At 40.3% G+C, this 26,872-nt stretch overlaps 3 protein-coding genes across 7 annotated transcripts in view; 2 read left to right on the forward strand and 1 right to left on the reverse strand.

The window, feature by feature from the left end:
* The first annotated feature begins 56 nt into the window (after positions 1 to 56).
* On the forward strand, positions 57 to 2,498 carry MRPS18C (mitochondrial ribosomal protein S18C). Its single transcript, XM_036381755.2, has 6 exons — positions 57 to 148; positions 253 to 314; positions 1,349 to 1,432; positions 1,864 to 1,921; positions 2,234 to 2,293; positions 2,375 to 2,498. Exons 1-6 carry the CDS (start codon positions 97 to 99, stop codon positions 2,449 to 2,451), a joined length of 393 nt encoding a protein of 130 aa, XP_036237648.1. The 5' UTR covers positions 57 to 96; the 3' UTR covers positions 2,452 to 2,498.
* On the reverse strand, positions 2,069 to 8,954 carry ABRAXAS1 (abraxas 1, BRCA1 A complex subunit). The gene is made up of 9 exons (XM_036381749.1): positions 8,851 to 8,954; positions 7,694 to 7,784; positions 6,774 to 6,810; positions 6,267 to 6,333; positions 5,422 to 5,615; positions 4,713 to 4,832; positions 4,317 to 4,401; positions 3,737 to 3,845; positions 2,069 to 3,590 (listed from the first exon to the last, which is right to left on the reverse strand). The coding sequence occupies exons 1-9, from the start codon at positions 8,935 to 8,937 to the stop codon at positions 3,163 to 3,165; spliced, it is 1,218 nt and encodes a 405-aa protein (XP_036237642.1). The 5' UTR covers positions 8,938 to 8,954; the 3' UTR covers positions 2,069 to 3,162.
* LOC118685947 (glycerol-3-phosphate acyltransferase 3-like) overlaps positions 8,764 to 26,872 on the forward strand; it is a 21,543-nt gene continuing 3,434 nt past the window's right edge. The window contains exons 1-8 of one of the 5 annotated variants that reach the window (XM_036381750.2): positions 8,764 to 8,881; positions 9,440 to 9,618; positions 22,973 to 23,045; positions 24,553 to 24,823; positions 25,208 to 25,282; positions 25,591 to 25,680; positions 26,003 to 26,096; positions 26,390 to 26,505. In XM_036381750.2, the coding sequence (XP_036237643.1) occupies positions 23,018 to 23,045; positions 24,553 to 24,823; positions 25,208 to 25,282; positions 25,591 to 25,680; positions 26,003 to 26,096; positions 26,390 to 26,505 (674 nt within the window). In that variant the 5' untranslated portion in view covers positions 8,764 to 8,881; positions 9,440 to 9,618; positions 22,973 to 23,017. Of the gene's footprint in view, positions 8,882 to 9,047; positions 9,122 to 9,439; positions 9,619 to 22,972; positions 23,046 to 24,552; positions 24,824 to 25,207; positions 25,283 to 25,590; positions 25,681 to 26,002; positions 26,097 to 26,389; positions 26,506 to 26,872 lie in introns of those variants that run through there. The other 4 variants (XM_036381753.2, XM_036381752.2, XM_036381751.2 and 1 more) reach the window with 4 other exon arrangements.

Here is a 26,872-nt window from a genome sequence, read left to right on the forward strand (position 1 = left end):
CCTGCCCCGAGTCGGGAAGACCGCGCTGCTATTGGCCAGAGGGTGGCCGGCGGCAGTGACGCGCGGGCGGAAGTGGCGGTGCGTCGTGCGGGTGTCATGGCGGCGCAGGCCGTGGCGGCGCGGAGGCCCTGGCCGCGCCTGGTTCTCGGTGCGTCCCTCCCGCTCCCCCTCTGCCTCTAGAGGCCGCGGGGGCGTTCACGTGTGCGGGCTGTCGCGCCGCGCCGTCGCTAACCTTGTCGCTCTCCCTTGCAGCGGAGCTGTGGGCGCGGCCGCGCCGCCTCCAGCATGAAGGGCAGCCTGAGCGCTCGGACCAGGTGAGGCTTCCTCGACCTGTCCCGCCCTGCTGTCCCGCTGCTCCCCCTCCGCAAGACACCAGCGGTGGCTGGAAAAGCTTTGCTCTGGTCGCTGTGTAGCTCGGGGCTCGTCAGACCCCGAATGCATTGTGGGGAGCGCAGCGCTGAGGGAGGTCATCAGGCTCTGGAAGTTCAGGCCCCACGAATCTGTATTTCAATATCTTAATGACAGCCTGTTAAACCTGATATCTCAGTAGCTCGGACGTGGAGCCAGCGCCAGGACAAGGACCAGTGGCCGTGACTAAAAACACAAGAAGTTTCACCTCAGCATGAGGAAAAACTTCTCTACACTAAGGGCAGCAGAGCCCTGGAACAGGCTGCCGACTGAGGTCACGGTCTCTCTCTATGGACACATTCCAACCCCACCTGGACGTGTTCCTGTGTCACCTGCTCCGGGTGACCCTGCCTTGGCAGGGGGTTGGACCGGATGATCTCCACAGGTCCCTTCCAACACTGACTGTTCTGTGATTCTGTGCAAAGTGAAAAATCACCTTTCATATCTTGTAAGAATTTAGTGCTGGGTGTATTCTGAAGCCTGAGGAGGCTATTCAGAAATACCTCCCAAGGAGGCTCCTTGGGAGATACTTCTGAATCTCTCTCTTTAAAATGTGTGTGAGCACATGGAAACTTCCTCAGGCCATTTGCCATGAAATTATTTTTTGAAAAAAGATTCTTGTGACTTGTCAGACAGAACTACATTTTTACCAGCTTCTGCAGATTTTGACTTCAAGTAGAGGTGTAAGCACTGTCTTACTGAATGATTTAATGGAGTTGCTAGTGTCGTTGTTACTAAAATATAAAAGACTGTTAACTTGTGAGAAGACTTTGAAGTTGTGAGGTACCAAGAAGTGAGTTAATAAAGTTATTGAAAAGTTCAGTGGTGTACTAAATATCTCTTCTGGTTTCAAGACAAATATTGATTAAAGGATTAAAAGTAACAAATGTTCTCTATTTTCTTGTGAAGCTTACAAATGTTAATCATTCTCTGATTTCAGCCCATACAAATGGAGAACCCCTACAAAGACCCTCCAAAGAGATGTGTCCTATGTGGAATAAATGTGGACTATAAGAATGTGCAGGTGAGTTTTAAAATTGCTGTCCTTGGATGAAGGGAACTGGTTTACTGTTTTTAAATGTGTGTATAGTAAGTCCGAAGTGATTAAAAAAATTAATTATAAAATCCATTCATATGTGGAGGGGTTTAAAACTTATGAGTAAGAATGTGTGTAGGTCAAGGGCCAAATAATATAATCATGCTAAGATGCTTAATCTACTAACTATGTGTGACAGCTTTGCTGTTTAACAAATAGAGTCCTTAGTTACAATTCAGCTGCCACAAAGCATGGAAGCATAGAAAATACTGTCTAGCTCCAAGCTGTACTTTTTTCTTCAGGTAGAACTGAATTTTGAAAAAACAGATGAAAAAATGAAAAATAGAGTACAAATGGTAACATAAAGCTCCAAAAAAAAAAGTTCTTAAACTGACTTTGATTTTTCTTAATTTAACTAGCTTCTTTCCCAGTTTGTTTCTCCATATACGGGCTCCATTTATGGCAGGCATATCACAGGTATGTGAAGTATTAAATTAAATCATATACAGGGCAATAATAATATTTTTGTGAGTCTAAGTAACTGTGCATCAGCAGTCTTTCTGAAAGTAACCAGTCCCAATTCCATATATTTTTAAGAGTATTTCCCTGACTTAGTAGCCTGCATGAAGGAATTAAAATATCCTTTAATTGTATGCATTTTATATTTAACAGTAAAAGCACACATGCATTTTTCTAGAAGGACTTAATCAAAGTTAGAGGGAATTGTCAGTAACATGCCTTTCACACTCTAATGACTTGCTTAGTGTTGAAAATAATTCATCTCTTTAGGCTTGTGCAACAAGAAGCAGAAGGAAATTACAAAAGCCATTAAAAGAGCTCATGTGTTTGGTAAGTATGATTTTGCTTTTGAATTTTCTAACTCAAGACTACTTTTCTACTAAGAACACCTCCATCTTTTTTTTTTAACAGGATTTATGCCAGTTATGTTTAAGAACCCACAATTTCTCACAGACCCCAAGCTATGTAACATCAAGTATCCAGAGTGATATACTGTACAGAAATAAACAATAAAACTGTTTTTCATGTTTATGTACTTGTTTGTTGGAAATGTGGTTTGCTAGCAAAATGGGTGGTTGACTGAGGGGTGGATGTCAGTCATTCTTTTATTTTTCTTCATGAAGTCTCTGAAAGTTATTGTCTGAAGGAAGATTAAAGCAATAATAGAAAGTGGCAGCTCTATGGACCCCTTCCTCTGCTCACCATTCTTGCTAAAGCTCAGGTGGCTGTTTTTCCCCTTGCTGGGTTGTAAGATGTGGAGAAGTAAACAAGCACTGGTTTCCTGAGGATAAATTAATGTATTTAAATTGTGGCAGTTCATGTAGACAGCTAATTCTGTAATGTGTTCATTTGATGCTCCCTGCATCAGGAGCGTAGGTAGCACTGTTACTTCACCAGCAGCTTGAAGTTGTATCACTTTGAGGCAGCATATGACATGCTTATCTCACTGATAGCATCCTGTAGCATAGGCTTTGAACCCTGAGAGACAGAAGACAGGTGCAACTCTGGAAGGCAAAGTGAGGGAATGTTATCTTGGATTTATCTTTATGCTGAACAGGATTCATGCACTGGGGAAAAAAAAACAAATACAAAAAACGACCTGCAAAAATGCCCTGTTACATACATCCTTGCAGTGCTAGAAAATGATACATCACTGGAATACACCAGCAGTAGGTTTTGGCATGAAGTCACCTGACAGATCAGAAAGTAGGAGAGTGTGGGTATTCCTTTGCATCTCTGTTTTTTTCAAACACATCCTCATCTGTTTCAGTGCTACTCAGTGTAAGCTTCCTTTCCTGGTCACTGTCCTCTTGGTCTTGAAGTGGTTCTTGGTGAAGCTGCAATGATCTGGACTTCTTGAATGACTTTGAAACTGATGTGGTCTCCCTGACCTTACGCTTGTTTAGATGCCTTGTTTCAGCTTCAGTGAAGTCTCTTTCCTCTACCATAAGAGTCAGTTTGTCCATGACATTAATATGATGGTCTGTGTTACAGCAGTTCTTGGATATCTGTTGGCCTTTGAAAGAAACAATGCATGTCTGAAGTCTGGAATTGGGGAAAAATGTTTGTAGTGCCTGGCAAAGGAGAACATTCTCCTTTGGCTCTGCTGGATGGTTTTTGTCTTCTCCTGAGGAAAAATAAAATCAAAGTCAGAGTTGCAGAACCACTTGCACCTTTGCTGTTTTGGCTGCCTCAGGTTCAGAAGTGTGTTCTGCTTCTGCCACTTGAGTCAACTTGGAAGGGCAAGGCTTGAATCACATTTGGTTGACTTACCTGAACAATTTTGTTGCTTTTTCCTCTTTATTTCTTCTTTTAATTGGCTCACCTCTGATAAGAGTTTCTCTACAGATCGTTCACTGACTTCTACTGTAATGCATATTTTCTGCAAGGAGAAGAGCATGTTGATCAGACTAACAGTATTCACAGTAGCTGACTTTAAAATTGTTCAAAAATCCTTGAAGGTACTCATGGTTAAGTTGGACATAGAGTAGTAAAAAGCTTAAGTAATGATTTAGAGGTGAATCTGTCAGATAATTTAAACCTTGTGTTGAACCAGGTGCAAGATGTTTTATTTGATCCCATCTAGGCAAAGGGGATCTAACAAACTACAGAGAGTACTCCTTCAAAATAATCCTCTTGTGAGAATTTTTTCATGGACTTGAAGATTAATGATTGTACTATAATCAAATGGGAACTTATATCTTCAGCTTTGAGAATGTAGTGTGCAGCACAGTAAGTAGAACTTGCTGACCTTTCAGGTTATGGCTTTGTTTTCTCATGCAGTGCAAAATGTAGCCCTTGGCTGCCTTGGTTTTGTAGAACTGATGAAGGTAGGCAGGCCTGCCTGGCTTACCTTCAGTTCCTCCTGCAAGGTGGCGTACATCTCATTTATCTTATGAACCTCTTGTAGGGACCCATCTTCATGGAAGAATTCAGACCTGTGACCAGGAGTAGAAAAGCATAATTGCAAGCTAGTGATTCCAGTGCTTACTTAGTAGGAGCTTTAGTGAGTAAAGAAGCATTTTGTGCTTCAATGCCAGATGCCTGTGTTGAGACAGCTCCTGGCAAAATATGGGACTGAATCAATTTCCTAGTATGCTGGAATGGTAAGTAATTGTAGAAAACAGGTCAAGTGAAACAAGGTATGGCTATAACATTTGCAAAAGCACTTAAATGCTTTTATAAAAAAGTAAGTGTAGTTATGGTAGTGGGAAGCTACAGCTGTCAGTAAATACAACATGTATTGTACCTGTGTTGTCTCATGGCTCTCACAAAACCAGAGGATACACAGGAACCGGACACTGTTCTGTAACCTTGCTGTTCTGCCATGCCCAAGTTGGTAACCACCAAAGGAACTTTCTGGAAAAGTCTTAAAATGCATAAGTATGAAAACATGATCTATTAATATCCAAAGATATTTCATTGAAAGTTAAATATTTTTGGCCATTCAGGATCCAATGGAAGGGTTATAGTATGGTTAATCCTTGCTAAATGTATTACATCATGTACAGATGAGGCTAAAGGCAAACTCCAAGAGCAACCAGAAGATGAGCAATGCCCATAATTGCCCCCCTTTCTGACTACAACACACACTAATTCAACATTTGCTTGCTAAGCCTAGCCTGTGAGCAGAACCTCTCTGAAGATAAAGTTAACACCAATTTAAATATTTTGATGAACACCATGTATGGTTGAGGTCCTGTACACAAAGCAATTTGATCAGGTGTAGCTTATGCGTGTAAATAAACTGACAGTGTCTGCTTGGTGATGCTGGCACTGTAGATAAAAAAGGCAATCCCAGAACAGAATTCCAGGGTAAGCCTTCAACTGGGCTGTGGCAACATAAGGAACAATCTTATTAAAAGTTTAAGTTTCAAAGATAAAATATACAGTGTTACTGATTCAATTGCAACAAAGTAGAGAAACCTTCAAGTTTTAGCACATGCTGTAGACATTACCCTTCCTGAGGCCGATGTAGAGCATGTTCCAGTCTGTAAGTAGAACAACTTTCTGTCATCACACTAGAGGTTAAAAGGAGGAATACAAGCCCCTGATTTGATAGGTGTGACTGCAGGTTTTTATGAAGAACTCTTTCCCGGAATGTCATGGTCTGGTCTGTGTTACGTCTGAATTTGTACCATCCTATTACACTCTGCAGGCAGAAGAAAATTCACAGTTACTGTTGAATCATGATGTCCCTGTGTGTCACTGAAGCAAGTTTCATCCAGTGCAAAGTCATGTCTGAATTGTTTGCTAGTAGGTGCATAGTCAAGCAATTAGTTAACTTGAAACCTTTAAAACTTCTAAGCCTATTTCCCATCTTCTTTCCTTCAAAACCATGTGTTGAATTGGTCTGTTTCTTAGCCTGTGTTCAAGCTGAAGCCGCAAGCTTTCTTCTGTTTTGCTGTTTCTTTTCAGCTTCTACCTTCCGCTTGTAAAACAAAACTTTGTTCTATGGAAAAAAATTTAGTTCTTTTTGATGATCTTAACCACTTGTGAGCTGACCTCAACTGATCTTAAGGTGGAAACTGGTGCAATTGCTTTGGGATCCTTGAAGTGTTCACTTGAGAAATTAATAATTCAAAATAAAGTTGTGACACATACGTAGGCAAATCCTAGTCAAAGATAAGCTAAACTGTTTTTTTAATGGAGGGAAAGGATGTTGCTGCCCTGACCAGCAGCATGAGCAACTAAAAAAGGCTTAAAATGAGAAAAGAAAAAACCTTGATGCAAGAGGTATCCAGAACAACCTCCAAAATTTGAGTAAGCTCCTCAGTATGGTTTAGATTTAAGAATAAAATACCTTCTTACAGCCTGATAGTATTTTCTTCAGGGCAAGTTCATTCAGTTCTCCTGCAGAATTATAAAAGCTGTAAGAAAAATTAGGACAATTAGAGGGGAAGAAATTAGACTGGAAAAATAACTTTAGCATGCTGAGAATCATCTTGCTTTAAAAAAAAAATTAATACTATTAAGGGTGAGGGATTAGAATGTATGGAATGCTTTTTTTTCAGTGTGTTGACATTGTTCTGTAGTTTATATGGTACCATAGGTCACCAGAAGGTGCAATATGCTTTATCTCTATTTCCATATGCATAGACAAACATTAAAAAAAAAAAAAAAAAAAAAAGACACAAAGAACCAAAATAGGAATAGCATAAGGCATTTTGCATCTGTAATTCCAAGAGGTTGATATGGCTACTATAGTTACAGCTGGGTGATTTTCTTAGACAATGTAAGTTTAACACTTTAAGAGTTCAGGTTTGGGGTAATTTTAACTTTTCAATATCTATTTCCTTGAGATTCTTACCTGAACAACTGGTAGCATGGAATATGCTTCTGTATGTCTGGAAAGAGAAAGTAACATTACTCTGGGTTCATCAGCTCAAGATGTATATTCTTTTGCATGCTATGATCAGCATGAAACTCATAGAAGGACCAAGAAATAATTTTACATGATTTCTTAAAATGGAATGCCTTAACATTAAATAAGGTGAAAAAAGGAAATTTTTAAAAATATATTCTAATTAATTTTGTCAAAAGTATAGGGACCCACTTATATAAACTGCATTTTTGGTATACTTTTCTATTATGTCAACTGAAAAATCAAGCTGGGTGCTTTGTATTTTTCTCCTTCTACTGAGTGAAGGAGAAATATGTAGTATGAAGGATTTCACTTGAGTTATTCAATGCACATCAACACCAATCACATCAAGATGATACCAAAAAATAGATCTGACATCTGCTTAATGAAATTATTAAAGAGCTTGCAGCCTTCACACACATAATTTTATAAGCTCCAAATGAGGTAATAGATGCTAATACATTACAGTTCACACCACTGATAGACAAAGCTTTTCCTTTGGGAAAAGGGCAACTGTAATCCAGGAGAGTTTGTGATGTAGCCAAGACAAGGGTGTAAACCCTAAGTTATGTTTAATGTGAGAAGATACTTGGCAAAGAGTAGCCATCCAAGGAACTAGGAACTATTATTTCTTTTAAATTACTGTGTTTTCTGCAGTAAAATTGTAATCTTTTTAGTAGTTAAAATGTTACAAAATAACCCATGTGTTTTTGGTTTGGGTTTTTTTTTGGTTTTCTTTTATATATCAGCGGAGCATGTAGGATCTTGGAGCTTTGATCTTGCTGTAGACTGCTGTCCCTCAAAACTGAAAGCTGTCATTTACTGCCCAAAACCAAGCAGGCTATGAAAAATGTGGACACACTAACCGATTGTATAAACAACTTCAACATCATCCATTTGTGAGTCTGTGATGCTGTTCTTGGCTTCACCTTTCACATCTCCAAGGAGAAAACCTTCCTTTAGCGGGGAAGAGAGAGAAAAAAAAACACATTAACAGTAGCACTGGACAGACACTCTTGCTCTTGGTGCTGGTGTGGCCTCACCCCCTGTCCTGTATGCAGTTTTGGGTGCCACAATGTAAGAAAAATGCAAAGCTATTAGAAAGTGTCCAAGGGAGGGCTGCAAAGATAGCGGAGGGTCCAGAGGGGAAGCCAGAGCAGGAGTGGCTGAGGTCACGTAGTGTGTTCAGCCTGGAGAAGAGTGGGGGGAGACCTCATTGCATTCTACAGCTGCCTCAAGAGGAGAAGTGGAGCTTCAGACACCGATTTCTTCCCTCTGTCGACGGTGACAGGACGCGAGGGAACGGTATGAAGCTGAGTTGGGGGAGGTTTAGGTTGGATATCAGAAAAAGGCTTTTCCCCCGGAAGGTGTTTGAGCAGTGGAACGGGCTCCCAAGGGAAACGATCACAGCACCAAAGCCTAGCAGAATTCCAGAAGCATTTGGACACCACTCTCACAGGCATGTGGTGGGATTCTCAGTGTCCTGTGCAGGGCCAAAAGTTGGATTACATGATCCTTGTAGGTCCCTTCCAACTCAGCATATTCTATCATCATTTTCTTTAATACCAAGTGTGAGTGCTGTCTTCATGAGAGGAAAAATGCTGTCAAAACGAACTTTTTTCTATTTTTTAGTTTTAATACAGTGGGTTCTCGCTCATTTTTCAATACTGGCCCGAAGTTAGGAAAAAATCCTCAGCGAGGCAGTGCTGTGTCTTGGTCGGTTTGCGGTTACTCCCGTGTTCGCCGATCCCGAGCAGCCCGCGGCTGCGGGGCTGCCCGCCGAGGCTGGGGCCGGGCGGCCCGGCCAGCGCTGCGCTCGGCCCGAGGCGGCCATGGCGCTGCGGCCGCCACTCGCCTCGTTCGAGCACGGAACACCCACGCTTTCCGCCGCTCGCGCACAAAAAGATCGCCGGGCGCTCTCCCGGCTGGGCCGGGCGGGGGAGGCCCGGCGGCAGCGCGGCGGGGGCGGCCCGCCCCTCCCTCCTCTCCCACCGACCCGGACCGGCCCTCCCTCGGCACCCACCGTGTCCGAGTCGGTGCTGAGGTGCTGGAAGGTGAGGGCGCCGAACACGAAGCCTGAGAGCAGGGCCGAGGTGCTCTCGCCTTCCATGCCAGCAATGGCGGGACGGGCCGCGGGCGGGCGAGCGGGCGCCCTCAGCGGCCGCCGGCGGCAGCGCCGCGCCCGGGCCCGGGCCCGGCCCGCTGCACCCCGAGCCGCAGGGAGCGCGGGATCCCTCCTCAGCTGCAAAATGGGGAGTTTGGAAAAATGTTCTTAAGAGAAGATGGTCTCTGAGGTTTGATCTTTGTCTGCTTTCAAGCTTAGTCAACAAGAAGGGAGATTTAATACGAAGGCTGTGCCTTTCGAAACAGGACATACAGCTGTATGCACTGAGTTCTTTGAGAACGTGGGGAGAATCTTCTGAGTTAATGACCTAATAAAATGTGATAAGGAGGTAATAAAATGATAATGCTAAATAATGATCTGACAGCAGTAAATTGTACCACTTCTTCCTCAGATGTAGACTGTTTGCAGAATGCATGCTTTGTATTTTTTGAGTTGTCACATTTTACTTATTTTAATACTCGTACTAACATTTTTTTTCCCATTATAGCAGGTGTTCCTGACATATCAGCCAGAAGAAAGGCCTAGAAAACAATTTCAAGAAGAGAGAGTTACTTGTGACAACATTCTTTGAAATGTGATCAGAGATCTGGTCTAAAGGCTGCAGGGGTTTTACTCCTATACTTCAGGAGAGCAAGTATTTGATTTCATCACTCATCAGGACTATAAGTAAGCACAATCTTAGCCTTAGATGTTAATTTCCTGACTCTTGAAATAGGATGTATGGACCTGTGGTCTTTCAAGAGGTATTTCCATGCTTTTTAGGTCTCACACATATTTTTTTTGTTGCCTATAAAATTAATATTTTCAGTGCAGTTTCTTTTCCCTTAATTTTTTTTTTGCAGGATTTAGAAGGAGTTCTGGCATATTTATATTTAAATAAAATTCTTTAAGTATTATTTGAAATATATGTGAATGATGCTAGTATTTAGAAGGGAAAACTGTTATGATTCTTAACTATTGTTACAGTAGGGAGAGGGACCAGGTAAGACTTTCATTTCTCAGCACAGTCATAAATGATCTAGATCTCTGAATAAGGGGATGACAAGTCCCTAGATAGTACAGAATGATGGGCAAGGTTGATGGGGAAGAGCTAGCAAGCATTTCTTGCAATGCAGACCATGTGGCATTAAACAAATGGGTAACAAGTACAACACATCTAAACAGAGATATTACAACAAAAGATTCCATTATAGACCATGTTGCTGTGGTAGAGGCAACAAGAACAGATGATACAACAAACTTCTATAGCTGTTTGGGGAGAAAACATTGAAAGTGGACGCAAAATGCTCACTCAGTTCAGGAATTCTCCCAAAGGACCCTGTGTTGTGCTTGCTGTCACTCCTAAGCCAGAGCTGGGAGAAAATTGTATGCATTTAATCAGTACAATAAGTTTTAGGCATTGACAAATTAATTTATTGCATTCAGTGTCAATTAAACACAAACCACATCCAAGATTTAAATGGACAATACGTGAGATAGGTATTGATAGCCATGCAGTGCCTACACATCTGTGGGTATTTATACATTGCTGAGGCATATAAATGTAATCAGAACAGTAGTGGATTTCCCTGTTTTGAGATGCAAAGACTCAAGCCTGTTGTAAGCCACAGGATACAATTACTTTCTGTAATTGTTGAATTTATCTTGTATGGAAACAATAATGCTTCTGTAGACAGAGCTAAATTTGGTACAGTCATCCTAGTGTGAGTTATACAGTACTTAAAGATACTTCTTCAGTGTTTTCATAATTTGTTTGTTGATGGCCAAAGATGAAGCATAACTAGCATTACTGTGGTCAGATATAAACATGCTCCTGTTTGGTGGCATAGATGGAATCTATAGAGACTAAAGAGTAGCAGACATAGATCAGAGTGAGAATGCAGAAGAGCACATATTTGCACTTCAGTGCAAGAAGACAGTGTGTTTTCCATTAATAAATATTGCACCTGACACTGCTTCCTATGCAATAGGTTACCTCTAAGGTTATTCTGGCCTTTTGGAGAATTTTCCACATGTAATGTATGAACTTCAGTCTTGATAAATATCAAAACAAAACTTCCAGAGATTATTTCACCCTTGAGTAGCAATCAGGTAAGGAGTTTGATGAATGTGGGGTTGAAACATTGAGAAGACATAAGCAAAACTAATAAATGCTTTTTGTTGTTGTTATAGCTGGTTAAAGCTTAGTTGAAAAAAGAGATGTTCTTAGTAGTTTTCATTCTGAGTACACTCAGCAGAATTACTAGGGTGTACAATGTTCTGATCAGTCCTGTTTGAACATTTTCTTATCCTGAAAAACATGATCCTGGTATCCTTGGATGTTAAGTGATGCTGGTAAATCAGCCCAGGTTTGCTGTCTGACTCTGTGTCATCGACTTACAAGGCTTTTCTAAATAGATCAGTCTGCTTTGTAGCATGGCAAAACTCACAGAGAAATACCAGGGAGCCCTACAACTGGTGTCAGAAGAATAATTTTAGCAATATTGCCATCTTTCCGTGCCTAATGGCAATGTCAGGATGTACTTCTGTCTACTGGCTGCAAGCAGCTTTGGACTGGGCTCCAAACGGTAAAAATTATACCCTGCATATTTCCTAAAAAAAAAGGATCAAGTGATAGAAGGTTGACCTTGATTGACAGTCATGATCATTGTCATTTGCCTCAGGTACAAATACCTCTTTGTTAATCTTTAGGGAGTGTGTTACTTCAGCATCTGAAGCACCACCTGGCTGAAGCTAATGTGCCAGTGCTGCTTTGGAGCAGTATCTGCTGGGGACATGTGATGTTTGGCTGGTCTGATAAGAAAGGCGTTACAAGAAAGGCAGGCTGAAAACTCTCCCCTGACATCCCTTTGGAGTCACTGGAATGGTTAGTGTTGGACAGGAAGGAAGTGGAAAGAGTGGTTGCCAAAATTTATGTGACTATGTGATTCCTTCTTTTTGAAGACCATGGCAAGTGTTATTTCCAGGCTGATACACAAGGGTTATTATAAATAACCCTTGTGTATCAGAGGGAAGGCAAAACCATAGTAGCACTCCTTGAAAGCTATCGCTTCCCACTGCAGTTTTTAATCTGTTCACAGTATATTTGAGCCTGCTTAAAAGCTGACTGCTGTGCAGGAAAAGGGCTGTTTATACCTGATTTAACCCTTCCATGTGAGGCACTACAAATAGACACAGGTCAGTGCTGTGTTTGCTTCTACTTGCACTGGAAAAATAAATGGGTCATAATTCCAGTTCCCTCCAACAATTGGCCATTAGGCAATAGGCAATGTTTTGCAATATGAAATTAGCAGAATGACCTCAAAGGATCTAGAACCTGGAGTAGTCAGCTGATGCCCATTCCATCTCCTTGTCATTTCCCTAGGAGACCAGAAATCATTTCAAGTGAATTTGTTATGCTTGTGGGTGTCAATTTGAGATTCATTAAATTAAAGGGAGCTTTGCTCTTGGATTCTTCCTGTGTCACCCACATTACTTTCTTCTAAGCTGGGTTCCATTTTTCCAAATGGACAGAGAGTTTTGCATGTTTTCTGGTGGCTTTTCCTAACATATGGGGTACTTCATAATAAAAAAGCGCTTGTGGTTTTTTGGTATAAATTCATCACCTGTTATTTCCCGGACCTTACAAATCAGTGCTACATTCTGTTGCTGCATGTTTATTTCATTATTTGCAATACTTTCCCTCTTCTGGATAAAGCCTCTCTCACAGCTTCTAAACTGATGTGCTTGCAGCAAGCTAGCTCTTGGTAAGAGGGATAAAAAGGGCAGAAGAATGACATGCAGAATCTCTGTTTAGTCAGTGGATGGCAGAACTAATTCTGAAAGAAATCATTTTGCTGAGGAAATTTATGTAGCCACATTACAAACTGTGGTTATTCAGCTTAGTGTTGGATCCATATCTATTCACATTGGAATTTGATAAAAATGACATTTCATGGCTCTTCTGAAAAAAAAAATCATCATCATCATCAATTATTGTGATGGGGTGCAAAAAGCTATGCCAAATTTCTGACCAAAAATAGGAAACTATGTTATGAATTGCCTGAAGAAATAAAGAATTTCCTTTCTTCTTCACATCGTGATCAAGTTCATTACCTTAATTCAGGAAAGAGATAAAATTCAAATCCATATTCACTTCTATAGCAGTCTCAAGTTTTTTGGATTAAGACATACAGTGCTTAGACCATCATGTCTCAGTTGATTTTATGCTTATGGTCTCAAGAGCAGAAGGATGCTTTAGAAGCTTCAGCAGCCATTTTTGGCAGAAATTTAACAAAATTAAACTCCTTGGTCATGATTGGACAAGTTCTAGTACTCAGATTTATTCTGTCGTGGGTTTTGGGATAATTTTCCATTGAATTACAATTTTTATTCCATACTGTTACTAGGTAGACATGCAGAATCTCCTTGATTTTGGTATCATTCCCAATTTGGGTGGTTGAGGTGCAGGTTTTTTGTTTGTGTGTTTGCTTCTTTTTCTCTCCAAACCATGTGACATCAATGGTAACAGAGTAGTAAGAACATCAAAATGGTTTTTAGTATTTCAGGAGGTACAAAGTGGATAAAGCAAAGAGTAATTGAAAGAAGAGTCTTGGCCGTATGCATCTTGTAGTACCTTTGGGCTGGATGGTTTGTCCACCTCAATAGAGAGGCAAATAGAAACTCTTCAGTTCTTTCTTTGTATGGTTTCACAGAATGAAAAACAACTCTACCTTATCCAGGAGGGGAAATTTCTTCCTCCCACCCAGGCTAGGCAAGTCCGTCTTTCCCTCTATGCTTTTAAGAAATTATCTGTCTTATGTGTGCCTAAACCTGCTGCTGAGGCATCCCACCAAGTGAGTCGTCACATCTTCCTGTTCCTTGCAATACTTCATTTTGCCCCCCTTTCCTGCTTCAAATCAGGTCCCAGAAATTACCTCCACCCTCCCGCCCACGGGGTTTTTAGCACCTAGACTCTGTGCATACCGATCCCCTGTGCCGAGGCTGATGGCAGCTATTCACAAGTGCTGCCAGGTGGATCAACGCCCTCTCCTCCAGCTCTCCACAGGCCCCGCTAGGGAATGTGCATTAGGTGGGCAAGCCACTTGAGGAAGAGACCAGAAAGGAGAATAAGGAATAGTAGCTAAAGAGAAATGGGTGACCGAAGCTGTTTTACAATGGAGCATTGTTCCTAGAGAAGCCTTTTGGCAGGGCAGGTAAGAAATAGTGGTTAATGGTGTACCTGGCAGCAGCAGGGTGGAGAGTGAGGGGCTTAACGTTGTCACTGGGAGAAAGAGCATTGGGAAGGCAGAAACACTTAAAAAACAAACCAGTGAGGTTTTGTAGAGGATACAGAGGGCTCAGAAGGTGGCCAGCAAGGGGAGAGAAAGGTGAGGAAGCTAAGTAATTAAAAGATGCAAAAGAGAAGTTATATTGCTGGAAAAGATTGCAATGTAATTTGAAAGACCTGAGGGATGCCATGCAGCAGCAAATCTGAAGGTACAGAAGCTACTTGACTCACTATGTGGTACAAGAAGCGTGCCATGGATTCACATGGGCTTGTGTCAGGAGTCTGGTGCCTGGGTGTGTGGTGTAAATTAGAGGTGGTGCAGCCCCCTCTGACATCTCTGCTTCTCTTACTGCCTGGACAGTGTTGGATGCACATTTTACACAGGATCTTTGCATCTGCTTCCATTTATAAGGAATCTACCTGCTTCACGACACAAACCAAGCAATGGTACTTGGGGATGTGAATATTTTAAAAGGACAGCCCCGGCTTCAGACAAACACACCAATGTATTGGTAAAGGGAAAATCTTTTGTGGACCAGCATGTCACTGTCTTGGAAGTGCCCTAAATCCTCCTTCCACCAAGGCTGGTTAATTTGTTCTGTGGGAAGATTGTAAACCAGAAGCTGGTGGGCTCCCCTGAGGTTCTAGAGTTATTTACCTTTATATCATCTGTGATACATGCAAAAAGGCAGGAGAAGGGTGGCTGTAAGGGGTTGAGCTGGGTATTTTCTAAAAAATACTGAATTAAATTATTGAAATTTGATAGGCTAGAAGGAGAAACAGGATTATCTATTGCATTTCAATTCTGTAGTTGAATATGTGCGAAGATAGATGGCTTGTTACTTCACCACAGTGTATTTTGTAACCCTGTAATACAGGCTTTTTTGGTGAATTTCTGATAGAGTGGAGGGAGCAGGTTTATTGTCTTGTCATCAGTCCTTGCCTGATGAAACTTGCATCTTCATTTCAAATGTGTTATTAAAAAATAAAATAAAATAGAAAAAGCCTGACTTGCATGTCAAGCTTCTCTTTCATTCATTTGCTCAAATACCAAAACAAGCCAGTTATCTCACCATGAAATAGAAAATCTGAGTGAATAAGTCACAGATTTGTGCAAACATCAGTTGGAGAAATGCTTCATGTGTATTAATAAGAGAAGATTTTAGGCAGTCTGAAAAACACACCCACCTAGTTCTGTATTGTAATTTATTGGCAGGACACCCTGTGAAAACCAGTTGTCACATTGACAAGGTTCCTTATTGGCAGCATCTAATTACCTAACATATATTATTACTTATCATGTTTTTTTCTTTCTTCTCCCCTGGTGAGCAAATGCTTATCAATTACAAGGAAGTGGGTGGAGTTAGGGCGGGACAAAGGGCAGAAATTACTTTTATCATTGAGAGTATCAGTAGTGTCAGTCTTCAGTGAGCAATAGCCTTCTCCTAGAGACAGAATGTGTAATTTTTCTTTGCCTCTGTCTCTTGAAGCTTGCTAGATTCTCCACTGCAGATGAGCATATATTCTCAGAAAGGCAGCTGATTGTCATTTTGGAGGGGCAAACATGGAAGAAAATAGAGAAGGTCATGGCCTTGCAGGAGGCAAGATTTTGTCTGTCTGGATGATTTTGTTTGTGGCATTAGTTTTGTTGCCTTCGATATTTCGAGTGTCACTGGGGATTTCTCATTTCTATGTGAAAATTGTAATTAAAATGTTAGAGGTAAGTTGAGAAGTGAGTTCAAAAGATATGTGTTTGCTAGAGGACATGTGTAAGAAAAAATAAAAATAATATTTTTATTTTTTATTAAACATGTCCTGTAGCAAACACATACCTTTTCTTCTGACTTTTATGGCATTTGATATAAATGCCATAAAAGTCAGAAGAAAACAAAATCCATTAACTTGCATGTGTTATTTGCAGCTTTATTTTATATGATAATCTTTTGAGGGGTATCTTTAATGATATCTAGTTATGTGCTGCTTATCATCTGCGACTGGTTTGAGGTTTTTTGGGGTTAAAGTAGAGATTCCATGGTATTTTCTTCTAGTTCATGCTTGTTAGAATGCTTCATGCAAGTAGAATACTCATGACAAGTTAAGTATAAAGAAAAAGATCTATTAGTTTGTGGAGCTGGTAAGTAATAAAAACGTGTATTTTAGATGTATATAAGTTTCAGTGGTTTTGTTTGGATTAATTGCATGGAATTAATATTCCAGGTAAGAACACTGATTCTGTGTGTTTGCTTCACTCAGTTATAAATCTGGGGGATCCAGCAGTTACAAGTTCTGCTGTACAAGACTCAAAGAAATCTGTGTGCAACATTCTAAAAGTGGAATTTTTCTAGAGATAAATAGATAATGGCTAAGATTCTGATCCTGCTTCTATCAATAAAAAGGTTTCTGGGGCTTTTTGTAAGCCAGAATCCCATTTAGTTTTTCAAGTTTGGTGTTTCATATCCATTATTAGCCAGAAGAAGATGCTGTGATTTCATCATATTGAACAGTAAACATTTCCATTTTCCAGTAGATTGACTTTGTGCTTCTGGTGTAAACCTGCTTTCTGTGAATATACTTTCTACTTGTGGCAGAAAACATGTTACTATTATTTTTGCTATTATTATTAAGCCCTTGGAGTAATCTGCAGTAATTTTGCAGTAGAACATGTCTGTAACAGTGTGATACAGTTAATATCATGACCATCTTACCTTGCCAGTTCTGTCTTTTATCCTTCTTATATTCTCTTTTGTTTGTTGTTTGGGGGGTTGTTTGTTTGTTTTAGTACTGATTAGGAGCTCTTGAGCAGTATCTGTCTTCAGCTGTATGAACATCATTTAGGATAGTGCAGATGACTGCAAAATTTAGGGGTTACTTATTTTCTTCAGACACTGATGTCAGTGGGCAATGACTGCCTGTGGTGGCTGTATGTAATATTGGCCTTTATATGTGAAATATTTTTTAATCAGACAGTGGTATGCTAATTAAATCCCTAATTAAGAGCTACTCTAATATCAAACATGTTTTTAGGCAACTTTGCTGCTGCAGTTGGTGGGCATCAAAATAATTTCTGGGTTTCTTTTTTCCCTGTGCATTTCCCAACTCCAAGAGATGTTTGACCCACTCAGTGTGTGTTCTATGTAGGAAGGTACTTCTCTTTGGTAAAGCACTTGAAGTATTTTTCTCTCCACAGTTTTTGTAACAGGTTATTAGTGATAATTCCATGCTCACAATGTGGAGGATCAATGTGCTGAAAAATAAATAAGTTAATTGTTATGTGATCAGCTATAGCCTTTTGTGTCTAGTTTCCTGTTGCCACAGCAGCTTATAACAGGAACAGCACAACTCCATGCACTGCTATTTAGGTTGGCTCATTTTGTTTTGTTCAAAATTGTTCCCTAATTGTCCTGTGGGCAAAAAAGGAGTTTCTGCTGTTTTCATCTTACAATTAATTCCAACGGTTTTCTTTGAAGTATTGTCAAATGCTTCTCATTATGCCACAAAAGTAGTTAAGAGCTATCTTGGTGGAAAATGGGAGGGAGAAAGAATGGAGGGGCTGTTAGGTCCCCTTTGCTTGTAATGTGGTCCACTAGGCTCTTAGGAAGAAAGGATAAGACTGGAAAACTCTGGGTTAAAGCTTGTGCGTGGAACTGCTGAGCCTATTCTTGGAGTCCTGGGGCTTTTTCACCAGAATACAGCTAAAATTGCAGCTTGGGATAAGTCAGCTTTAAGGCAGGCTTGTCTGAGATATGAAAAACCTGACATTGAAACCCTGGAGAGGTGTTGGCTGGTTTCTAGCTGTGGTGTTGTGTTCCTGCAATATTGCTAACGGGATAATGCACAGAGACCATCTGTGGTTCCTGTTGTCCTCTGGAATGGTGCAACAGGATGCCTTCCCAGAGAGCTGAGCTGGAAATGCTGAAGATGCTTAGTCACACATTAGCACACTGCTGTCTATATTGCAGGAATATCACTGCTCGAGGAAGTGCCAAAGAACTGGGTGATGCTTCAGCAAAAATCCAACCTTGAGCACTATGGCTGGTCACTCCATTGTGTTGCATTTGACTTAGTTCGTTATGTAGACCAGCAAAATTAATAGAAACCTTCTCATCTGAGGAGTTTCTTTATATCTGTTTCTTACAGCTGAGCAGAGGAAAAGTATGTTTTATTTTCCTCCATGTTTGGCAACTTGAGAAAAATAGGAGTGGAGACTGAAATCAAGGACTTCAAAGTAAAAAAAAAAAAAAGTTAAAAATTTTGTTTTCAAAGAAAATGTATCTTTAGACCTTACTTAATTTGTTGGGAGCAAAAAAGGTGTTTCAGAATAGAACTCAAGTTTTCAGATCTATTACTAAGTAATGAGCAATGGTGGCATATGATGAGATAAGTCGCTTTGATTTCTTGACTTCACTGAAGTGTTATAGCACTGTGAGTGGTGATTGGAATAAATGGGGAAAACGTAATCATGCATGGAAAAAATTTTTACCTTCTGCTGCTTTTCCATCAAGGAATCTAGATACTTGTTATTTTAGAAAGATAATAAATCATTTTATAAAAGCAAGATTCAAGGTTTGAAAATTTGGGGTGACTGTTTTTGTTTGCAGGTGCTTTTTGTGGTTGGGTTTTTGTTTGGATTTTGTTGTTGTTTTTCTTTTTTAGGACATATGGATAAGATAATAGCAAAAGACCTCCAATACAGTAATTTCTCAATTGCATATATATTAGCCCATAATTCTTCTTATTATTACCCTTAAATTATCCTTCAAGTATTTCTAGAAATTATAAGGGTGAACGTGGTTTGGGTGTTGTTAGGGTTATTCTTTCACATATGCTTGTAAACTTTTATTTGTAAATAATGTCTTTTCTCTGAGCTTTGTCCATCCTGGAGTTTGTTGGAAATGAGGATATTAGCAAAGCTGTTCCAGGAATGTTACTCTAGTGATTGCAAAAGAAGATGCATTTGCTAGGATGAAATCTATGCCATGTTCTCAGAGCCCTGTGAAGAGTCCAAGAAACACATTAAACAGCTGTAGCTCTATTTGCCAAGAAATGTTCTGGAGTTCTACAAGATCTGAACTTCTGTATGAAATTGGAGCATTGTTGCTTCTAGAGAAAAAGAAATCAGCCATCTAAAAATTGTGAGTAGTTTTTGCATTGAGAGCTCACTTGTATATGGAGGTAGCTCGTTCGCTGTGCACTCCTACTGGAGTATGGCAGATGTTGCTGACACTTCAGCTGGTGAAAAATTGCACTGCTGTGCTTTTAAATACATGGCTATCCTTAGCTGGCCTCTCCATCAAACCCCAAACAAATTATATCTGTGCTTTTATCCCAAACAGCCCCTTCTCAACCCATTTCATTAGTCCCCATGGAGCAGCCAGGAGATTTGTGAGTCCTTTTCGTAGCCTGAGGGTGGACAGTCACATCTTCTCAGACACTGAGTGTAACACTCACACTATTTGATCTGTGTTCATGTTTGTAATGGGCAAGGGGAAATAATGCCAGGCAGAAACCACTGTTGAGTGAAGAGGGCACAAGTGCTTGATCTTAGATGGTGATTTTAGTTCATGCTGAAAACTTACCAAACTTCTCTTTGACACTGTAGTGGAAGATTTTACATGGAGGAGCAACTTTACATTGCCCCAAAGCTTTTGTCATGCATGAGGAAAAGATTGAGAAAAGCTCATGTAATGAGTGATTAGAAAAAGTTTTTGTGAGAATATGGGAGAAGAGGTAGTAAAATATGGGAAGAGAGGCAAAACTGAATTATTACTTAGTATGGAAAGATGGAGTATTGAGCTGTACTCAATACAAAAGCGAAAAGGGAGGAAAAATTGTGCAAGATATGAGATTTCAGGAAATGAACATTTCACATTGTCTTTCATGTCATGTCCTGTGAAGACAGTAATTAACATAAAGCAGTATTGGGCACCCTCATTTTATTTAGAATGTAATTACAGGAAGCTCAAACAAATGACTGTTGACTTAAGCTGTCAAGTATTCAGTATTTCAGGTGGGATCAACCATTAGGTGTTTGGACTTCTAGTATCCTCATCACTTCAGAAATGGGAGTGAGGGAAAGCACAACATCTGAGTTCTCATTCAGTCAGCAGATGTAGGAATGAAGTTGCTACATTTAATACTTAAATTCTGTCTTAGTTGCAACATCTGTAGGTTTTTTTGTAAGGTATTTAAAACATCCTTTCATTACTGTTTTGCAACAGAGACCAGCGTGACAGCTCTGTCTCAATACTGTGCAATACAAAGGTGATCACAAAGCCTTATTTCATTTTGGAAAACAAATTCTATGTACAGATGCTACCAAAGGCAGAACAACACAGCAGCCACTGAAGGGTTAGTCAGTCCAGAGTTTGACCCAGACAGATGGCTTTGACAGGTGTCAATTCAATGGCTGGACTGAAAGCCTAAGACCTGGGTGACTCTACAGCTGTATTCCCTCCTCACTGCTTGTTCTTCAGTCTCCCATGTCAAGCCATGAGTTAGGAGAATTTCATGTCCCATGATGGTTTGTGGAAATATATTGCCTTTTTTCTTGCTCACATACTCTGCCCAAATCTTTCCCATGGTAAACCTCAGTTCTTGTAGTAGAAGAGAAGATAGATAACTGCTCCTTAAGCAACTGCTCTGTGCCAGTCCGGACTTTGTAGATGCCTGTCTCAGCCATCTCAGCCAGCTCTTTCCCAAGCTAATGAGCCCTGTGTAACTGTTCAGCCTTTGAAAGCTAAGCTCTTCTTTATCTTTCTGGGACACTGCCTTTGTAGCCTTGACTATTTAGTTTAGGTCTGCCACTTTTGCCTCACTCTTTCTCTGTGCTAGGAGGCAAGATTTTATAATTTACTAATAAGCTTTATTAATTTTTGTGGGTTTTGACTTGTCTTGCTCATTTAGATTAGTTAACATGTATTTTTGGAGTCAGCTTGGTCGGTGACTGTCATCCTTTTTCTATCTGGGAATCAAAAGTCAGCCTCCTGGAGGTATTCCAGATCCTTCAGGACAGTATGAGCAAGCTCATTTCTGACAGTCCTGGCCAGCTGACAGGTGCTTTTTATGTAGGAGGACAATGATAGGCAAGATAAGGGTGGTAGACAGGAAACGGGAAAGCAGAGACTAAGGCAGAAGGCTTTATTTGTCAGTCTCAAAATATTTTGTTTTATATTTTTTCCTCTCTCATGCCATGCAACTATCCTAAAGGATGTTGGGGAAGAGATGAGGACCAGCAGTATTTTGTAAAGAGGTTAAATTTGCCATGTCTGCCTTACTCTCTTTTGCAACGTTCCTGTACCTGTTCTGTATGTTCTTTCATTTCTCAGTGTGTGGGCTGCTGTTTTCATGACATCCCTTGGTTCCACCTGGCTCCACTATTCAGAATGACTCTCCATGTGTTGCAAAAGATGGAGAGATGATGTACCTGTTGGCCTTTTCAGGAGAATAATCAGGAAGTATAGACAAGATGATGCTCTGTGGTGCAGGTTTTTTAATTTCTTTTTTGGGGAGGTTGTTTGCTTTATGGTGTTACTAAAGAAGGTTTGTATGGAGTTTAAAATACTACATTAAAGCCTATTCTGCCTTCACTTTTTTCTTTTCTTTTATGATGGCTGATAAAAAAAGGTCAGCTACGGGTAACTAAAATATCCTTGTTATGTCAAGGCAAAGCGTCCATTTTGTTACTGACTTAACTTTGATAGCTACAGGAAGAGCATGCGAAACTTAAGGGTGGCAAAAAACTGGTTGATGTTTGCACATGAGACATGTTGTAATGTAGTGAAGGCTGTTTGAGATCAGCTTTGTGGTGACTTGTGTGGCTGCACATGTCAGCTAGAGGGAAAGACACTGTTTAGCAAGAGTCTATATGAAACAGATTGTCCTTATCTATTGTAGATGGGAACCCTTAATAGCAGGTGAAGGCATAAACTGAGTGGGTCACTGAGCCTTTAATAATGAGCAGAGCCTACACTCAAGCATCCTATGCTCTTTGTTAGGGCAGGTACCTTGACAGAAATACAGCCAGATTTTAGTACTCATGGGAGCTACAATTTATATGTCTATGTATGTATGATGAAAACATTCAAAACTAGGAAAACTTCAAAAATCAGGCATAATTGTATATTTGATTTTGCTAATGGAGAGTTTTATGATGCTCTATGCAAGGAGAAGAAACGGTTTAGCCCAAAAAAATGAATACAGGGAAGGGTGAAAGCTCCTTACCACAGCTGCTACCTTCTGAAATATTATTGATACACAATGTTGTCAGCTCTGTTTCCTGTCAACAGAAACCACTTGAATGCCCTCAAAATGAATTAACCTCTTTTATTCTTTAAAATAACATTTTTAGTTCTATTTTTCTGGCACACCTCTAATGTCAGTGATATTATTTTGTATAATCTTATCGCCTGAAGCGAACTAGAGAAGAGAGAGTTTTGGGTACATTGGATCTTATAGAGTCTCATAGGTATCTCAGTAATTTGTTGGACCCCCAGAAAAAAAAAAAAACAACTGCCTGTGTCCTGAAAAGAAGGTTGAGCCAAACAAATTTTCCTGGAAATGGCAAAAGGTAGTCTATGTAACAAATGAAATGGGAGGTCTGCAGGGCACCCTTCAGGCTGAATTTGAAAAATGAAAATCCTAGACCTGGCAGGGGCAAAAGAGGCTCAGACAATTCACCTGAGGTAATTGCAGAATGTCTGGAAATGATGAAATGAAAACCATCAACATCTACTTTTCTTGTTTTGGGAACAGTGGGCCACCCTGCAGATTGAGGAGGGAGTAAAAAAGCAGAAGGCGATGGCACTTGAAAATTTAATCTCCACTGGTAAGATCTCTGGATGAAGGGGACACAGCACTATTTATCATGTAAAAAGGCAGCTATTTAACAATCTTACTTGGAAAGGAGTTTGATGAGCAAATATCCATTGAAGCTATAAACCTACATAAGCATGTTATAAAAAAGATAATCCCTGAGTTTTGTGAATAAAAGGAATTAGAGACTAGTGTGGGAATAGAAAGACATTGCTGATAAACATTTGGGAAGCATCACTGTTTTCATAAGTGTTTTTTGCTTTTGGGCTCCATCAGCTCTCTCTTTACAGGATTGGGATAAATTAGTGTTCTTTGTGCTTGACATGGCTCTGCATAGTTATCTTTTGCTTCTTGTAACTCCTAGCACATAAAAAAATCCAGGCTCTCAAATAAAAGATTTACAGCATCCCATGGATCACAGATAGAATTTGTACTCTTTTCTAGACGTGAGGATAAAATCAAAATAATTTTTTCCCCAACTATTTTTCCTTCCTTCTTTGATCAAAGAGTTAAGTTCTCATAGTTATCCTTTTACTTGTAGTGCCATTTTTAGTGATTAGTCATGTAGGCTGCTTGGTTTGTCAGCTAATAATTTTCTGGTCTGATGATTTCCTGGGAGTTGAAGGTTTTACTGAAGTGCCGATGGAGGAAAACTTTGTGATTCTGATCAGGGGGAGGTAGGTTGATCAAGATAAATTAATGTATTTTTATAATGCATGCTTAATGTCATCCAATATGCCCCATCAAAAAGAAAAAAAAAAGAGGTGAGGGAGGCAAACAAAAAAGCTAAGTGTTAGCTGGTATGAACCAACAGAATTTTAGTCACTGTAACCAGCCAGATAAGAATCTGGTCCCAGAGTGACCTCAGCAGACTTGCTGCATTGCTGTCCTATGGGGTGTGATTTTACAAATAGCAGAGCAAGAATGTGTTGTCATTCTTCCTGCACAATGTGTCTATGTAATGCTTTGTATGTCTGGGAGGGGAGAAACCCAGGCACTTTCAAGTTTTTTGGTAGGGAAGTGACTCTTAACAGAGAAGGGATGGGGGGAGATAGAAGGTTCCAAGGAAAAAAAAAATGCAGAGGAAGGTGTTTTTTACAGCTGGGAAACAATAAAGCTAATCAACATCAGCAAGAACAATCATACAAACTCTGCCTGAATTTGAGTCAAGGCACCAGGAGGGATCTGCTGTCTTGGCAGTGTATATGTGACATTTCTAGGTGCAAGTGCCTATGTTGTTTGGTAAACAATAATGAAGTAGGTGCTGTGCTCAAGGTTTTATTTGCAGCTTGATCAGAATCCTTTTCTCCTTCCTCAGCAACTTAGGGGCGTAATATGGCATAGGATTAGAGAAGTAACTTGTGGAATGAACTGTCAGTATGTAAATGAGGCATAGCAGTGAATTATTGTGCTTGAATAGGAGAGCTGTTTCTAAAAAGCATATGTATTTCTTGATATTCTTTTTGGAATCCATGTTGTTTATTTCACCTTGTGGAAGGAAGGCTCATTTCCTCATGCAGGGATCATCCAGAGAGATGAGACTCCCATGGAAAAGGAGGTTGTTGGCCAATGCCAAGGATGTTTCAGCCTTGCTGATGTCATGTACTTCTCCAAGAAGGGCTGTGAGGCAGTTGCGGAGGATGAAGTCACTCGACGGTTCTCCTCTGAGGAGCTGCTGTCCTGGAATCTCCTCAGCAGAACCAATGCCAACCTGCACCATGTCAGCTGGAAACTGGCTGCTGTGTGGGTCACTGGCATCCTAATTCGGTATTGCCTCCTGTTGCCTTTCCGGTGAGCCAGACAGGGTTTGCTGGGATCCTATTTCATGGTACTTTTTACAGAAGGGGTGAAATAGTATGCTATTGGCTAGTGGAGGAAGGAGAATCTGGCATGACCTTTCCAAGAAGCCATCTAAACTCAAATATCCCTTAAAAAAAAAGTAAATTTCTCACTTTCCATATGCTTAATTAGTAATTAATTTGCTTTTAAAATCCAGCAAAGCTGGATGAAATGGTTTGTGTGCTGGTTAGCTAAGTAGTTTGTTGCTAGTTAGATGCTATTAAATGCTGGAAGGAAGCATTGTGAAGTGGATTAAAGAGCCAAGTAAGAAAACCTTCTTGCTTACTCCTCCAGTTTTGCTTCTTGCCGTTTAATTAAGATTATTTTACTTTGTAGCATCTGCTTGTCTGTTTTCAGCATCCTGTTGCTGGTGTTGGCCACTACTGTAGTGGGACGGTTTCCAAATGGCAGGTAGGTATTTGCTGAGGGCTCTTTCAATTCTTCTGTATTTCTTTAAGGATTTGAACTAGCAGTTGGAACAGTCTGCTGAAGTCCAGAGGATTGATGTGGACTATCATGGGGTGACTTTTTCTCTCCTGTAAAATTACAAAGTGTTTTGAGAGAAAGTTATGGCAATGGCATCTGAAAGCAGACATGCAGTGTGAACCTTAGAATGGTCTTTGTAGTAACAGCAATTTGGGATAACTCAGAGAGTTTATATTGCATATGTGGCTCCACAGAACTAGAAATGTATCTATCTTTGGCTTCATTTCTTTTAGAGTTAAAGGCTGGCTGAGCAACCAGGTCCAGATGATATGTGCCACCTTAGGTATCCGATGTCTGAGTGGCCTTGTTCATTTCCATAACAGGTGAGTGCTGCCACCTTGCCCTTTATTAGTCTGGAATTTGTTCCTTGCAGTATTTAACATCTCAAGTTTTGGAGCAGGATACTTATTCCATTACTGCTGGGATACTTGGTGATGGTACAACTTGATCCAAAAAGCTGTTTGGATCATCCAGACTCTCTCAGGATGTTCACATGCCCTCCTGTGTTTCCTGCTGTGTATTGGCAGGGTGTGTGTAGATGATGTAGTACTCTTCAGACACGTAGATATTATTCCGTGCTTGCCACCTGATTGGGATTGTAGTCTGGAAAATAAACATTAATTACTTTTATGGTCATCATTGCAGGGAAAACAAACCACAGGAAGGAGGCATCTGTGTAGCCAACCACACATCTCCATTGGATGTCCTAATCCTGGCCAGTGATGGATGCTATTCCTTGGTATGAACAAGACAGTTGGTAAATATCAGTAAGGTTGAGATGTCCATAGATGTAGCATTGGGTAAAAGGATGAACCTCCTCATAGAACATTTGGGATTTGACAGCATTTAAACTCACATTCTGAACTGCAAAAAAACTAGATGCAAGCAGGTGTGTGCACATGTATGACCAAGGGGATTGTTATAATTTGTAAATAAGCTTAGAAATGGTTGCATCTGTGTTTAGAATTTAATCATTTAAGTGTGTGTCTGTGTGTGTGTTTGCTTTGTAACAAGTTTCTTTTGGACTTGCAGGTTGGCCAGGTACATGGAGGGCTTTTGGGACTTATTCAAAAATCCTGCATGCGAACCTCTCAGCATGTCTTGTTTGAACGCTCAGAAATGAAAGACCGTCACCTGGTGAGGAAAAAGTAAGGTAGTGAGGTGTTTGCTTCATTGTCTGGTCAGGTGTGGTAATTTGTCATCAGTGTTGACATTTTTTGTCATCGTCTTTTTTTGTTGTTGTTATTGTTGGGTTTGTTTGGTTTGGTTTTGTTTTGCTTTGTTTTGTGTTTTGTTTTTTGTTTTTTTTTTTTAATGTATGGTGTTTTGATTTTGTCCTTTAATGCAGGCCAAAGAGGAGCTCCATGCTTTTGAGTTGTAGGAAAGACAGTTGTCTTGGAAAATGACCGATCTTAGTGTCAGTAATCTGCTTAGTGGTGATATTTGTGGTTTTAAGTGATGCAGCAAATGTAGTAAGATAGTGACCTGTCACTTAACTAAACGTGGAGAATCCTT

Source organism: Molothrus ater, chromosome 4 (genome assembly GCF_012460135.2).
Source record: "Molothrus ater isolate BHLD 08-10-18 breed brown headed cowbird chromosome 4, BPBGC_Mater_1.1, whole genome shotgun sequence".
Lineage (NCBI taxonomy): Eukaryota > Metazoa > Chordata > Aves > Passeriformes > Icteridae > Molothrus > Molothrus ater.